Raw genomic sequence first — 14,958 nt, forward strand, 5'->3', positions numbered from 1 at the left:
CCAGTATTCAAAAAGAAATATTTGGATAACTGCAGCAGCCATCTGGATAGTTCATTTAGCTGTAGCTATATGGGGATATTGAGCAGCACTAACCAGATAATATAAGACTACTCCAACTTTAACTGGATAGCTATCCAGTTAACGGACCGCTATACGGGCTTGCCGCTCTATCCATATATTCAATGGCAGCCAGAATCTCTTCAACAAGGCCTACAAAGAGAACCCATAACCTTACTAAACCACTTCTCCAACCCACCCAATACGACAGTCCATCTTATACACTCACCCTAAATACTCTCTTTTTCCCTACTTATTCTTTCTACATCACTAATTGTATTTGACATCCTGGAATGACAATGCCATAACAGGACTCTGTAAGCCACATTGAGCCTGCAAATAGGTGGGAAAATGTGGGATACAAATGCAATAAAATAAAAATAAATAAAATAAAATCCAAGTCCGGTGCTGAATATCTGTATTTGTTTTGGCAGTCGTAGCTGGCATTAAAATAATGCACCAACCATGTTGGCTGAATATCAGGCAGTTAGTGGCTGAAAATAAGTTTACATTATCGTAAAGTTAACGTGCTTTTTCAACAACAACAAAAAAATCTTACCTCCACTCTCACTACTGGCAGTCATATTTGCTGCAGCTTTTAGTTTCTCACTGCGAACAGAAAACAAAGGTCAAACATGTTCTTCCAAACAGCAAGGTGTTTTTTTATCACTTAATATATATAATTTTTTATTTATTATAAATGTTCTTAATAAATGGGGCCTTTCATTTTTGAGCAACTATAAACAGGTAGTATTTTTATAGGATGTTGCACAACTAGGTATTAATTCAGGCTTTGAACCTGGAAAGGAATGATGTGAAAACAAGCAATGATAAAGCATACTCTGTCATTGAAAACATCCATGAATTCACATGGAGTACCATGTGCTTGACACGAGGGTGTGACTCGGACATGGTTAATCAAGGTTATCACACTCATAATATTTGTTACTGCTGTTGCTCAATTTACAATGCAGATTTCACACTGTCTGACCTGCTGCTGTAAGAACAGAATATTCAGGTAAGCATGAAAGAGGTAATTTTCCATGCTGAATTCCAGCTTCCAAAGCTGCTTACAGAAATGTTACACACAGTGGCGTAGGAAGGGGGGGTGGTCCGCCCCAGGTGCACGCCGCTGGGGAGTGTCGGCTCCGCTGGTTCCCTCGCTCCCTCTGCCCTGGAACAGGATACTTCCTGTTCCGGGGCAGAGAGAGCAGGGAACCAGCAGAGCCGACGCAGCTCCCAGCGACATGCACTGGGGCGGATCGGCCCTCCCGCCCATCCTTTGCCGCTTTACCGATGTGAGTACGCGCTGGGGGGGGGGGGGGGAGTACACGCTCGGGGGGGGGGGGGGGTGCACAGCGGCAACCCGCCCCGGGTGTCAGCTGCCCTCGCTACGGCACTGGTTACACATACATAAGAAGCAAAGGGCCCCAGATTTAGGACTCCTCTGGAGGGACAGAATGCTTTTTGGCTGACACACTGATTCTTTGCCTAATACATTTTTTCAGTACGTGATGTATCAGTACCTGTAACTGTTTCTCGTACGTGTAAATAAGGCATGCTTTAAAAATATGTGCAGGTTTATTTTACTTCTCCCCCTCCAATCTGGCACCTATACACAGGACACCAGGCCACACCACACATTTCTTTTTTGTTATTACCTAGAAACATCCTTAGGATTGCTTGAATTTGGCCCTTTAAACAGAGCAGACTGAACCAGACCAGTTAAACTGGCGATCTGCTTCTCCATGGCTTGCATCCTCTCTCTGTAAGACAAGAGAACAGATCAAATGACAGCCAGATGCCCTTGCTTCCAGAATTGCTTTTCCAGCTGAGTAATCTATTAGCGATTTTACAAAGATAACAAGTAGTGTGCTCAGACTAGCAGAAATCCAACCTCTTAGATTAGAAATATGAAAGGTGCATGCACAGATGCGGCATTCTTAGATACATTTACCACTGGACTTTATACCAGTTTTCAACAGGTAAATTTGAAGAGCACTTTTCAAAAATTCACTCAGGCCATTTTTATCAGTTTTGAGCTATGCAATTAATGTTGTTCATCAAGGCCAAGATTCATTTACTGTAGACTATTCTTTGCCTTGATTAACGAAATTAATCATATAGATCAAAGGTGACAGAAAAAAAGCACCGAGTGAGTTTTGGAAAAGTGCTCTTCAATTGTGAACATGTTTTAGATTTTCACTTCTTTTATCTGCCTGGACTCTTTCACACATAAAACAAATGTGCGTAGATTTGAAACTGTACCCCTTGATATTCCATTTTAAAACCGTTGACTGCCAACATAAGAGTAGCCATACTGGGCCAGATCAATGGCCATCTAGCCCAGTATCCTGTTTTCCAAACAGTGGCCAAGCCAGGTTACAAGTACCTAGTAGAAACCCAAATTGTGGCAACACTACAAATCCGAGGGCAAGCAGTTGCTACCCATGTCTGTCTCAATAGCAGACTATGGACTTTTCCTCCAGGAATTTGTCCAAACCTTTTTTAAACCCAGATACGCTAAACACTGTTACCACATCCTCCAGCAAAGAGTTCCAGAGCTTAACTATTCATTGAGTGAAAAAATATTTCCTCCTATTTGTTTTAAAAGTATTTCCATGTAACAGGCTGAATCTAACCCAGATGACTGTTGTCTATCCTGTGGAATATTGTAGTTCCTTTTCTTCTTTAAAACTTGTTATTATAAACTGTTTTGGCCTGCGAGTCAGTGAAGTGCTGTATATTAGACAAAGATAGCCTAACCTAACATATATATCTGGGTCAGAAGCTATGCCAGTACTGGCCAATATTCAGTGCAGGCACCTGCATAGCTAAGTGGGCCAAAACAGGATTGCCTTTTGTGCAAGCAGCAGCATGTGCCTATAACTGCTGGCTCCTCCCTGACTCCGCCCATAGACTGTCCCCAGTCCTGACAGCACAGTGCCACAGTGGTCACAGGGAGATATTCTGCAGCACTGTTAAGTGCCGGCCTGCTGAGTAGGGTTTAAGCGGGCAGGATATTGACCCCCCAGTTTATACACGTTATTTCTCTCCCTGCACCTAAATACACCCCCAGACCTGCTAGAATAATGCACATTATTCATCCCCACATGTATTTCTAAGCCAGGTATGAGCTAGGTAATTTGCAGACAGCCAATTAAGCTTCAGAAAGTTGCTCTATGTTTAAGTGTGCTAGATTTAATTGATTGTTACTGACATGCACAACCACCCCAATTATATCATCTGGAAATATGTTTTAGTATTTCAATATTTTGTAGCTCAGCCTGAGCTACTCTGTAAACAAATAATAAGCAATAATAATTTTTAAAATAGCACTTGAAGGCTAGCCACAAATATATTACATTAGCCCAGTAAAATGATTTCACATGCAACTCTGTTGTGCCCTATTTCTAAGTAACCTCTAGAAAAGAATAACTATAAGAAAAATTCTCTCTCTTATCTGACTCTCAGTGACAAGAGAGTTTGCTCACAGGAAGATGTGAGACCCTTCTATCACTTTCAGAGGAACCACATAATTAATAAGGTTGTACAGGACAAAAAGTTTCATCTTATGGGGGTTCGGTTTCTTAAAATAGCTGTGACCATCTTTTCTAGTTTCATAATTCTCTATTGAACTTGCTTCCTAATAACATTAGAACTGATATTAATTACCTATTTTTTCATACAAAACTTCAATGTTGACTGTTTTGACCATTTTTATTGTATTAATGAGTTATAACTGTGTGATCACATGCTGTAAACTGCACTGGATTCTTATTGCCGGGAATGTAACAGTATACAAGAAATGTATTACATTAGATTTTTTGTTGTTGTTTCCCATGTTGTTTTTGATAATTTTTTTTGCTCTGTACAGTTTACTATTAATTTTTCTCCCCAGTTAGGGGCGATGTCGTCCTTTTTGCTCCAATAGTGAGAGCATTATTGCCAACACAGAAAACGAAAATCACATTTTGGGATTTTCCCTGTCAATTCAGGTTAAAAATGACATGAAACATCCTAACATTTCCTACAAATGCACATCCCTAATGCTTAATTATCAGAGCTCTTTAGTGGGACCACACAAAATGACAAAAATCAGTGACTCAATCATTTTAAAGCAAGAGAGAATTATTTATGTTCTAATATAACTGAAAGTTCAGGCAATATTGTCTCTAAATGAAAAAAAGATGCATCAGGCAGATCTCACTGAACAAAGACTGAGTAAGTAATAAATTTACTAACACGCTGTTAACATATGTGTTACACATGACTACTGAACACTGACTCTGCTCTCTGACACATTTAAATGGAGAGCTGGGGAAGGGTGGGAAGATAGAAGTTGGGGAGGAGCTGCAGAAAGGAAGTTGTACTGATTTGAGAGCACTTACTCACACCTTTGATATCAGGGAATTTCTTAACCGGAAAAAGACTGCCACAGTAACCTTAAGGGCAGGGCGGTGAAAGGGAGAGGTATTAGAAACCTAGGCACCTGGAGTCTCACATCCTCAAAGCAAAAGCCACCATCTCCACTATTATCTTCCTTCCTGTGGCATCGAGATCCCATGACTTTACTAAGTGTTGCTTTATGTCTTATTTACCACTGGTGATGTAAGCAGGTACTAATTCCCCTTACCGGTGGTAGATTCAGAAGCACAACAGGCTCTACTAAAAATTAGTAACAGTGGGAGGTGGCATTTTATATTTTAATGACATTACCCAGGAGATGAGTGTCTAGAGTTGAGTACAAAACCCCTCGTAAGGAGAGAGTCTGGGTCTTTTCTTTCTCCCCTTACTTGGGGTTCAAAGCGACAGGGACCTGGGGCTTGGGATGCCTTGAAAGAGGAAAACCACCAGGATATGTTAGCAATTTTTGTTGGGTTTAGCATCCCAGTCATTTTGAAAAGTTGGCTCCTATGCCTCAAGTCCTGCAGGAAACTCCTGTTTATTTTAACAGCACCTCAGACTAGACATTTGATGTTTTAGACTGAGTAAGCAGGTTGTTAGAAGGCTGCAGAAGGGAAGTAGTCAATGTGGACTACAGTTAAGACAGGTTATTTTACCATTAGCCCTAGTTATTAGTAACTAGGTCTCATTGCTTAAAATGGCATGAGTTAGTGGTAAAATAACCCATCTTAATGGTAGCCTATGTTGATAACTTCCTTCCTGTATGAATGAGAGGGGAAACCCACAGAGGCCAGGCCTTGAGTTTCTTGGGTGTGGACTGCCACTCCCTATCCACGTAGAAAACCTGGCTACTATTCAGGAGCTACCTCAGGTCTACACTACATTAATGTTAGTGTGTAGCTGTACCATCATATAGGACAATGTGAGCAATCAAACTCCTTATGTGTCGGTAGGAATTTATCAAAAAAAGTAAACATATATAACGCGCAGACATTCCTACCCAAATGTGATTAATTTAAAGGCACACATTGCCCCTAAAAGAGAGTACAGCTACATACCAACACTCACATTGCACCAGTCACCACATATGAAACAAAAAGCAGAAGGGCAAAATGAGGGGAGTACCTTGGTTTGTTTTGTTTATTAGGATTTATCGACCGCCTTTATGAAGAGAGTCACCCAAGGCAGTGAACCACAGGTACAGCTCAGCATACAACTTACAATTTTGTTAACAGATCAATGGTGAAATGATCAGATATAAGCATAAATGTAATCAATGAAGTAAACTTGAAGAAAGCAAACTGAATCCTAGAAACAGGAGCAACATGACGTGGAGGCAGATTTTAGAAAAGACGTCCAACTCAGAATAAGGACAGCCAAGTCAGTACATTGTATATGGACGTTCATTTCTCATGTAGTTTAGAACAGGATCTGTTGACATACAGCCTGTTCTAAAATACATGAGAAAAGGACATCCAAGTGCTGGCTCCATCGAGCATGAACATCTATTTTACAAACGGAAATGTCCAAAGTATGAACGGGCAAAACAAGTGACATGAGCAGCAATGAAGCTGCACAGGAACATCCTAGCCAATACTCAATTGCCCTCCCCTTGTCCCTTCCTTCCTTCTCACCCATTACTTCCCTCACCCGTAACTGTCTTGTCTGTCTGTATTATTTAGATTGTAAGCTCTTTTGAGCAGGGACTGTCTCTTTATGTCAGGTGTTCAGCGCTGTGTGCGTCTGGTAGCGCTATACAAATGCTAATAATAATAATCCATATTATAAAATGGCCACAGAGACAGCCATATGGATGAATAGTCTAATGGTAAGAGCAGCCAGTAGAGAACAAGAGGATGATGGTTCAAATCCCACTGCAGCTCTTTGTAATTTTCTCTCTTTCACACAGAAAAATGCCTGCTGTGACTTTCTTTACTCTCTTCAGTGGAGAAATAGATGTGTTTAAACTACATCCGTGCATAAAATTGATATACATGTGTTTGGCAGATGGGGCAGAGATATATCACCAGCACTCATAGCAGGATTGAACTGAGGCAGGAAAAAGGATACTGAGAGGATGTCATATATGGACAGGGCATATATGGCCCAGCAGTACTCACAAGGGCACATCCCCCTTCACCTGCCCAACACAAGTTCTCGCGTGCAGTCGCTGCTTATATGGAGGGCATGATAGCAATCCTAAAACATGGATCACAATACTCTCTGCCCTCACAATCATGTAAGCGGCTCACATGGTCATCATAAAAGCAGTACACACTGAGAGCGATGGACTAGGATGTGCAAGTGTGAGGACCGTAGCAATACTGCTTGCCATATCAGTGCTCCACGGACAGCCTAGCAGAACCATCCCCGTGCCTCACAGGCACATATTAATCCCTAGAAGTTAGCACTAGGAGGATGAGGCTACAGACATGCTATGATGAGCAGTCTCTGACATTTATGGTGGGCCTAGCAAGGTAGCATAAAGGAAACTCTGTGTACCGACTGTGACTCAACCTCTCTCTCTCCCTTTTCATGCAGATTGAGGACCTGAAGAGGAAGGCTAAGTTCTTGCACCACAGAAGACCAAAATGTCTCCAGAGGATTCATGTCCAGATGCAAGAGCAAGCAGCTCATTACCAACCATGGAGTGGAGGAGTAGCCTAGCGGTTAATGCAGCGGACTTCGGTCATGGGGAACTGAGATCGATTCCCGCTGCAGCTCCTTGTGACAATGGGTAAAGTCACTTAACCCTTCGTTGCCCCAGGTAGGTTGCTTTGGATGTGGTTGCAAAAACTGTAGAAAAGCGGTCTATCGAGTCCCATTCAAAACAAACAAAAAAAAAAAAAAAACCATTCACATCCTTGCATGATTTCTGTAACCACAGCAGACCCAACCTTAATGCCAGCTATTACAGGTACATTGACCAGTGTCCTACCACAAAATAGAGTCCACATCTAGTGTATGCCAGTTGAAAAAAACATGCAGACACAACACACTTTATGCTGCCACCTCATCCCACAGCCTCTCTAGGGTTCCCTCAGCACAGTTCCCCCCCCCCCCCCCCAACGTGTGTCTCATCTATTGGAAACTCTGTAAGCAGAGCACTGTACCAGAAAAGTATTGGGATCACAAGAGAAATGTGGAAAATGAAGAGGTTATGATCACCTGGGACATTCCAATTCCAGCCAATAAAAAAACTTGATGCAGGAAAACCAGACATCATGGTAAAGGAGAAAAACATGAGAACAGCACTGATAATAGAGGTGTCAGCGCCATGTTATTATTCTGTGAATTGTAAGCACCAAATAAATACAGTCAGAGACCAAGAAAATTTGGCAGAAAGATATAGCAATGCTCCCTATTATATTGGGTGCCATAGGTTTGATTAAAAGGAATTTTCAAACAACCTGGATAAGTTGCCTATATATACTACATCTGAACGCCAGAAGGAAGCTGTCTTTGGTATGGTGAAAATATAACAAGCGTTAGCAATAAATCTGAGACTGAGATCACATTCCATATACCCTGGCTTAGTAGTTAGGAGTAAGATTCATTCCTGTCATGGCATGCACACAAAACAAACTCACTTGGAGATAACTACTTCAAAAGAAACCTTTGTGTCTTGATGACACTAGAAAACAAGTGGAGGTGATAGCTTTGAGACTCAAGGTAATAGAGAACAATGTCTGCAAAGATATGGTAATTAACTGGAACTAGGTTGTTTAAAATCCAGATGACTTGGATCTGTAGTTCTACACAGAGCGTGAGGTCATAAGGAAAGAAGAAAACTGTGCATCTCCACTGAATTCAAAGGCCTCTGTGCAATGTACTACCAGCATACCAGAGAAAAAAAAAGTAGCTCAGAAACTTTAAAGCGGTTTCCTCAGCATTCAGTAATATAAATGTTCCTCCATTTATTCATCAGCAAGCCTTTCGAATAGGTTACCTGCTACATAAATTCATAAATAAGATTGTCTTTCTATTTCACGGTTTATAATCTGGAAACAATTTTATAGGTTAATAAATTAGGGTCACACAGAGCTAATCTTGGCTTCTGTCTAGCACCTGCAAGATAAAGGGAGAAAAACTTTTCTTTTGCCAAAAATGAAACACACCTTTTTTTTTTTTTTAGATGGGCTCAGTGGTGTGCTGGAGCCAGCTCGCACCGGCTCACAAGAGCCGCTTGTTAAATTTTGACAGCTCTTGCGAGCCGGTTGTTGTACGGGGCGAGCCGGCTCCATTGCACGAAGTAAGCATGGCAGGAGGGCGCCATGCTTACCTCCCCTCCCGCTCCCATCCATGTGTAGCGATGTCCTTCGCCCCCCCCATCCTCCCCTGCCGCTCCCATCCATCAGTTTCAAATACCTGCCTCGAAGCGCCGCCTTATTTAAAGCCCTGCTGCCCGTCTCCAACTGCCTTCCCTGCTTGCTTCTCAGGAGTTCGGTTCGCGCCCTTAGTCCCGCCTTCTGACGTCATTGTGACGTCATTTCCTTTTCCCGCAGCGGGAGTAAGGGCGCGAACCGAACTCCTGAGAAGCAAGCAGGGAAGGCAGCTGGAGACGGGCAGCAGCCAGGCCTTAAATAATGTGGCGCTTCGAGGCAGGTAATTGAAACTGACGGATGGGAGCGGCAGGGGAGGATGGGGGGGGGGGGCGAAGGACATCGCTAGACCTGGATGGGAGCGGGAGGGCAGGGGAGAGAATTGCTGGGCATGGATGAGCAGAAGGGGGCAGGGGAGAGAACTGCTGGGCATGGATGGGCAGAGGGAGGCAGGGGAGAGAATTGCTGGGCATGGATGGGCAGAGGAGAGAATTGCTGGGCATGGATGGGCAGAGGGGGCAGGGGAGAGAAGAGAATTGCTGGGTATGGATGGATAGAGGGGCAGGGGAGAGAGGAGAGTTTCAGGACATGGATGGCGGGGAGAGCAAGAGAAATTCTGGACATGGATGGAGGGGAAGGGAGAGAGAAGAAATGCTGGACATGGAGGGTAGATAGAGGAAGGAGATTAGATGCCTGTGTCTGAAGTGGGAATCGAATTCAGTTCCTCAGTTCCCCAGTACCAAAGTCCACCACCCTAACCACTAGGCCACTCCTCCACTCCTTGCAGGTGTATATAAGAATTTAAAATAAGTAAAAAAAAAAATTAATGCATCTGAATATTTCAGACCTTTTATTTATTTGTTTTTTTTTTTTATTTTTTTTAGACAGAGGTGTCTGGTTCTGGAAGTAAATAAGCATTTCTTACCCATTAATGCCCTAGTGCTAAAACACACAGTCAAGCAAGGTTACGGGAAAGCCTATTTCAGAATTCTGACCACATCCCTTGAGCTTTATAATTACGCATTACAGCATATGAATTATTTACACTCTTTTTCAAGCTAAAATATCACAAAAAGAAAAGGAACGCTCTTAAGGACCTGTGAATAACTAAATTATTGGCATCCTCTGAATGACATTAATAGGTCCTCAGCCTAGCAAGAGCAACGAGCGCCTTCAGTAGGAGAAAGCACTAGATAAAGACTACAAGACAGGAGACAATCAGTCTGAGTTACATGTATGACACTATCTGGTTGATACTCAGCTGCTGGCAGTTTTTTTAAATGCTCACTGTGGCTGGATAATTTACACTCAGATAATCAATGCCAGACCAGGGCACCGACACTGAATATCCGGGTCATCGGCATGACCCGGAAATGATGCAGTTGCAGCTGATATCATACCCACATAAGCTAAATCAGGCAAAGTTGGGATTGCTATTTAAATGGTCCTACTTGCCGGATTAGCCCTGCAGGCACAGGCATTGAATATTGTCAGTGCTTGCATAACTCCCGAGACTGTGCTGACTCTGCCCCGGACTGTGCCATGGTGATCAGAGATGATATTGAGCCGCACTGTTCTATTAAGTGCAGCTGATTTTCACCTCCCAGCCCCCCTCAGCATGATTTAAACTGGACAGGAGCCTGACCTGCCTGGATAATTGGGCCCTATGGAGGCAATTCCTTAAATAGATGCTCACATTTACCTGGAAAATACACACTTAAATTACTAGAATACCAGCATATACATGTGTAAATGCTAAATCCACTTACACGCTATCCTGTAAATATACACATATCTTAAGGTATTTTACAGGTGGGTGTATATATGGGTGGAGTTTGGGTGATGTGTAGAAAGGACTCCACATGCATATAACTTATAAAACACTATGGACCTGATATTCAAAATGATTTAAACGGCCAGGAGTGGCTCCTGGCTGTTAAATTGCTTAGTCGAGGCTGATCAGCAATATTCAGCGGCACAAGTCCCTGGTGCTCTAGGGGAACATCAGGCAGGGTTTTAAAATGGCTGCCGTGACATCTAGCATCAGCTTCGCGGTATTTCAAGTACTGTGGCACCTAAAGTACTTGAAGCATCGCAAGGCTGCCACTAGAGGTCACGGCAGGCATTTTGAAATGGAGGCTGGTGCCGGGCAGGAACGAGTGGGTATCGCTCTTTCCTGATTTCCCCCTAGATCACCAAAGACTTCTCCAGGTACGTAGGCCTGGGGGGGGGGGGGGGGCTACAGAGGTGAAGGTGTGGGGGACTGGGGCAGCTTTATAATTCTCTTTGGGGGTGGGTGGGAAGGGAGATCATGAGGGGGGGGGGGGCTGCCTGACTTGTTTGTTTGTTTAAAATTTATATGGGTCCTGACCAATTTTCAGTTGGGACTTACACAAGTGTCATATGCGGGTTCCGGCTGAATATCAGCTGGGTCCCACATAAGCTCCAGCAGCCAGGACATGCGTAATTGGCCCCCGATATTCAGTGCTAGTGTTCAGACATGCCTGGCACTGAGGTTAATTTAGCTGGGGTCAGTCAGCGTTTTTAAAAAATGGGTCCGCCGCTGGCTGAATATTGGCTGGTATAAGTTACACATGTATCTCCAGCACCTAGGTCAGTGGTTCCCAAACTGGAGGCACCACAGCCAGTCAGGTTTTCAGGATTTCCACAATGAATATTCATGATAGAGATTTGCATGCACTGTCTCCGCTAAATGCAAATCACTCATGAATATTCATTGTGGAAATCCTGAAAACCTGACTGGCTGGGGTGCCTCTAGGATAAGGTTTGGGAATCATTGACCTAGGTATTACCATTTTTACTGGCTCTATGAGTGGCATAAGTACTCGCACCCAGTCACTTATGTTTTCAACACAGGAAAATAGGCACCTACTTTCCTTTACAGAACAAGCTTCTAATAGGTACCTCTTTATAGAAGTGCACTCCACAGGGGTGATTTTATAAGAGATATGAGCACATAGAGCCATGTTTTACCTGCTCTGGAGGCTTTTGTAATATTGCCTGGCAGTCTATGCGTTTATGTACAATAGGCAAACAGATGAATAGAGAACAATGTGAGAACAGATCTCCTATGTATGAAGCCATGCAGGCAGTTATCTGTACTCTGTTTTATACAGACACATAGGTGCCTTAGGTGTCTCTACAAAAATACTAGGAGTAAACCGGAAGAAACTGCAGCAAGATTGAAGCTACAGATCTGCTCAAGAACCGGCAAAAATGCTAGCTTGTAAAGTACACATGCTTTTCATAAAATATGCACATAAATTACAACTCTACCCCAAAACATGCCAGCAGGCAGGTCACAGAACTACACACCCTCCTGTCACCGTGTATACATTAATGCAAATAACCCCTGGGATAATTTTATAAACGCTTTTTAAGGACAATTCTATAACAGGGTGCCTTCAGTTGGGTGTCCGATAACACGCGATAGGAACATATTCTATGACAACACCTGGGTACTCAGATGTCATTAAACAATATTGGTGTAACCTAGTATTGGCGGCACACCTAATGTTATTCCAGCCATAGACTTGGTGTAACTGCTGCCACCTAAATGTGGCAAGGGAGAGCGTAACTTACAATACTCTGAAAGTTATTCGGAAAATTCTATAAATAGTGCTGAAAAGATCAGCACTCAGCCTGTATTCTATAGAGGACGCCCAACCTGGCACAGCGTGCAGATCATGCCTAACTTTATAAATCTCAGTGGCATAGCTATGTGGGGCCACGGGGGCCTGGGCCCCAGTAGATTTGGCCCTGGACCCCCCCCATGCCGACGACCCTCTCGACCCCCCCCTCCCACCGCCAACCCTGCCCCGCCGCCATGGGCTACCTTTGCTGACAGAGGACCCCAACCCCCACCAGCCGAGGTCCTCTTCTTTCGGCGCAAGGCTTCGTTCTGTTTCTGAGTCTGACATCTTGCACTTATGTGCAGGACGTCAGACTCAGAAACAGAACAAAGCCTTGCGCCAGAAGAAGAGGACCTCGGCTGGCAGGGGTTGGGGTCCCCCGCCAGCAAAGGTAGGCGACGGCAGCGGCGGAGGAGGGTTGGCGGCAGGAGGGGGTCGTCAGCAGGGGGGGGCAAAGTTGTTGTTGTTGTTGACGGCAGCAGGGGGTCGGCAATGGCGGGGGGGGGGGTCGGCGGCACTGGGGGGGGGGGGCTAAAATTTGCCCCCTCACCTTGGGCTCTGGACCCCCATCCCGCCAAAGTCTGGCTATGCCCCTTATAAATCTGCTGCCCAAAATTAGGTGCAGATCAGCCAAATTCTATAACTTGGCATTTAACCTTTGGGAACCCCCATGACCTGCCTATGCCCCTCCCATGACAATGCCCTCTTTTGACTGTATACAAGAAAAAGCTGGGGGCCAAATTACAGATAGCAAGTAGGGGAGATCTGCACAAAACTTCAATTAGGAACAAATTAACAAACGTAGAAACATACAAAAATGTAGGCAGATAAAGACCAGCATGCCATCTCCCCTCCCTATCACTCCCTTAGAGATCTGATGTACTTGTCCCAAGCGCTCTTGAATTCAGATACTGTTTTCGTCTCCACTACTTCCACAGGGAGGTCATTGCAAGAATTCACCACTCTTTCCATGAAAAAGTATTTTCTCAGGTTACTTCTGAGTCTCTCACCTTCATCCTATGCCCCCTCGTTCCAGAGCTTCCTTTCAATTGAAAGAAACTGACCTCCTTTCTGCCATGAAGGGATTTAAATGTCTCTATCATATCTAGTGGTCTAGTGGTTAGGGTGGTGGACTCTGGTCCTGGGGAACTGAGGAACTGAGTTCGATTCCCACTTCAGGCACAGCTCCTTGTGACTCTGGGCAAGTCACTTAACCCTCCATTGCCCCAGGTACAAATAAGTACCTGTATATGTAAGCCGCATTGAGCCTGCCATGAGTGGGAAAGCACAAGGTACAAATGTAAATAAAATAAATAAATAAATCAATCTCTCCTCTTCCGCCTTTCTTCCAAAGTATACATATCGAGAACTTTTAAGTCTGTTCCCATACACTTTATAACAAAGACCACTGACCATTTTAGTAGCTGCCCTCTGTATCAACTCCATCCTGTTTATATCTTTTTGAAGGTGTGGTCTCCAGAATTGTTATGTGGCCAATTGACGCCTATGACCTCGTTAAGCTGTATGGGGATTTTGGATCTGCACTTAAAATTCTGGCACCTAACAATCGGTGCTATATACTGAATCTGGGAGTAACTGCCTAAGTAGCAGTATCATCCATGTCCTGCCTATGCTTCACCCACATTTATGTCCTCTTGCATGCACAACCTTAGAGAGGTTTATGTACGCCAATACTAATTTTCCCTGCATTTGCACACGCAAGGGGTTAAAACCACGGGTACTTCATTATACAATGTCCTTTTTTGTGTGTGAAAATGAGAGTGTGAATGCTTAGCAAATACGCCCAGTTTTTTCCAGTTACAATAAAACTTGATTCCTCTGTGGAAACCATACTCTAATGTATGTTTATAACACAGGGGCACATTTTCAAACTGTGTATTATTTACCTAAATTCCATTTTATACTTTGCACTAACATTTGAGAATAAGAGTACCTGTGCTATAAACACTGATCAGTATTTCTCTTCCAGGATGATGTACTATCAATGCAAAATGTCTGTAGCAGGTGTCTCAAGAGGTGAGTTTCAGTGGGAAAGGAAAAAAGCAAACTACAGAGACATCCATGCATTTCAAGCGCTATAAAATAGGATTCACTGAAGGCTGAGATAGACTTTACAAGACCTAAATTGAGAGTTCTCTAAACGTGATGAGCTCTGGACTGTGTTGTCTTGAAAAATTAATTTACATCCGATCATCTTTGAATTAATTCTTACTTTTACCCAACAAAAAGTATCCTACCATGGAAAACAAAATTGTTAAATCAGAATGGAGAGAACACCGTAATCCACTACATATAGGGCTGCATTCAGTAAATGGCACTCAAAATTCAGCAGGAAAAAAAAAAATTTGATGCTACGCATGATTCTATAAAGGGCACGTGCCCTTTATAGAATCACGCTTAGCATCGATTCCCGCACCTAACTTTAGGTGCTGAACCTGCGCCCACTGAAACCTGGTGTAAATGCTGGTGTCCAAGTTAGGCATGCTGAGGTCATATTT

The 14,958-nt window shown here is 43.5% G+C and overlaps 1 protein-coding gene across 1 annotated transcript in view; it reads right to left on the bottom strand.

The window, feature by feature from the left end:
* The window catches only part of KIAA1217 (KIAA1217 ortholog), a 656,634-nt gene that overhangs the window by 120,487 nt on the left and 521,189 nt on the right, over nucleotides 1-14,958 (bottom strand). Inside the window, exons 7-8 of the mRNA XM_030201398.1 lie at nucleotides 1,719-1,823; nucleotides 617-666 (exon numbers count right to left, since the gene is read on the bottom strand). Coding sequence (XP_030057258.1) covers nucleotides 617-666; nucleotides 1,719-1,823 — 155 coding nt within the window. The remainder of the gene's footprint in view (nucleotides 1-616; nucleotides 667-1,718; nucleotides 1,824-14,958) is intronic.

Source organism: Microcaecilia unicolor, chromosome 1 (genome assembly GCF_901765095.1).
Source record: "Microcaecilia unicolor chromosome 1, aMicUni1.1, whole genome shotgun sequence".
Lineage (NCBI taxonomy): Eukaryota > Metazoa > Chordata > Amphibia > Gymnophiona > Siphonopidae > Microcaecilia > Microcaecilia unicolor.